Source organism: Alligator sinensis, unplaced genomic scaffold (assembly GCF_000455745.1).
Source record: "Alligator sinensis unplaced genomic scaffold, ASM45574v1 scaffold321_1, whole genome shotgun sequence".
NCBI lineage: Eukaryota > Metazoa > Chordata > Crocodylia > Alligatoridae > Alligator > Alligator sinensis.
The window spans coordinates 611,943-612,561 of NW_005841969.1; the positions used below are offsets into that span (position 1 = coordinate 611,943).

General features: G+C 50.7%; 1 protein-coding gene across 1 annotated transcript in view; it reads left to right on the forward strand.

The window, feature by feature from the left end:
- DLX1 (distal-less homeobox 1) overlaps positions 1 to 619 on the forward strand; it is a 1,767-nt gene that overhangs the window by 477 nt on the left and 671 nt on the right. The window contains exon 2 of the mRNA XM_025200532.1: positions 245 to 356. Coding sequence (XP_025056317.1) covers positions 245 to 356 — 112 coding nt within the window. The remainder of the gene's footprint in view (positions 1 to 244; positions 357 to 619) is intronic.

Genomic DNA, 619 nt, shown 5'->3' on the forward strand with positions numbered 1-619 from the left:
AGGAAAAGGTGGGGGCCCGGGGGTTTGGGGGGGGGGGGACTGGGGGGAGGGGGAGGGCAGGCGGGAGGGAGGTTTCTCGGCTCAAAATATACCTAGGGAAAATAAAATGAAATTACGAAAAATACCAGTCTGGAAAGGCTGGAGGATCAGAGGGGATCAGTACACAGCAGCACACAATGCCCGGCTGGAAAAGAAATCAACCCAGATGTGCACGTATTAGTCTTCGTAATTATTTATTGCGTAGCGCTATAAACAATGTATGCAATTAAGGGTAATTAAACCTAAACTGCAGCCTGTAAAAATAGCAAACTTTCTCCGGGAAGGAGCCTGGGCTGCCATCATCGCCCGCAGCCTTTGTTAGCGTTACTTGATCCTCACTTTGCTTTTCTCCCTTTTCATTATCGTTATTGTTGTTGCTGCTGCTGCTGCTTTCTTGTGACTCCTTCTCGCTCGCGGTTGCAGGGGCCGAAGCGGAGAAAAGCACCGTGGTGGAAGGAGGGGAAGTTCGCTTTAACGGAAAAGGGAAAAAAATCCGCAAGCCCAGGACTATTTACTCCAGCCTGCAGTTGCAGGCTCTCAACAGGAGGTTCCAGCAGACTCAGTACCTGGCTCTGCCCGA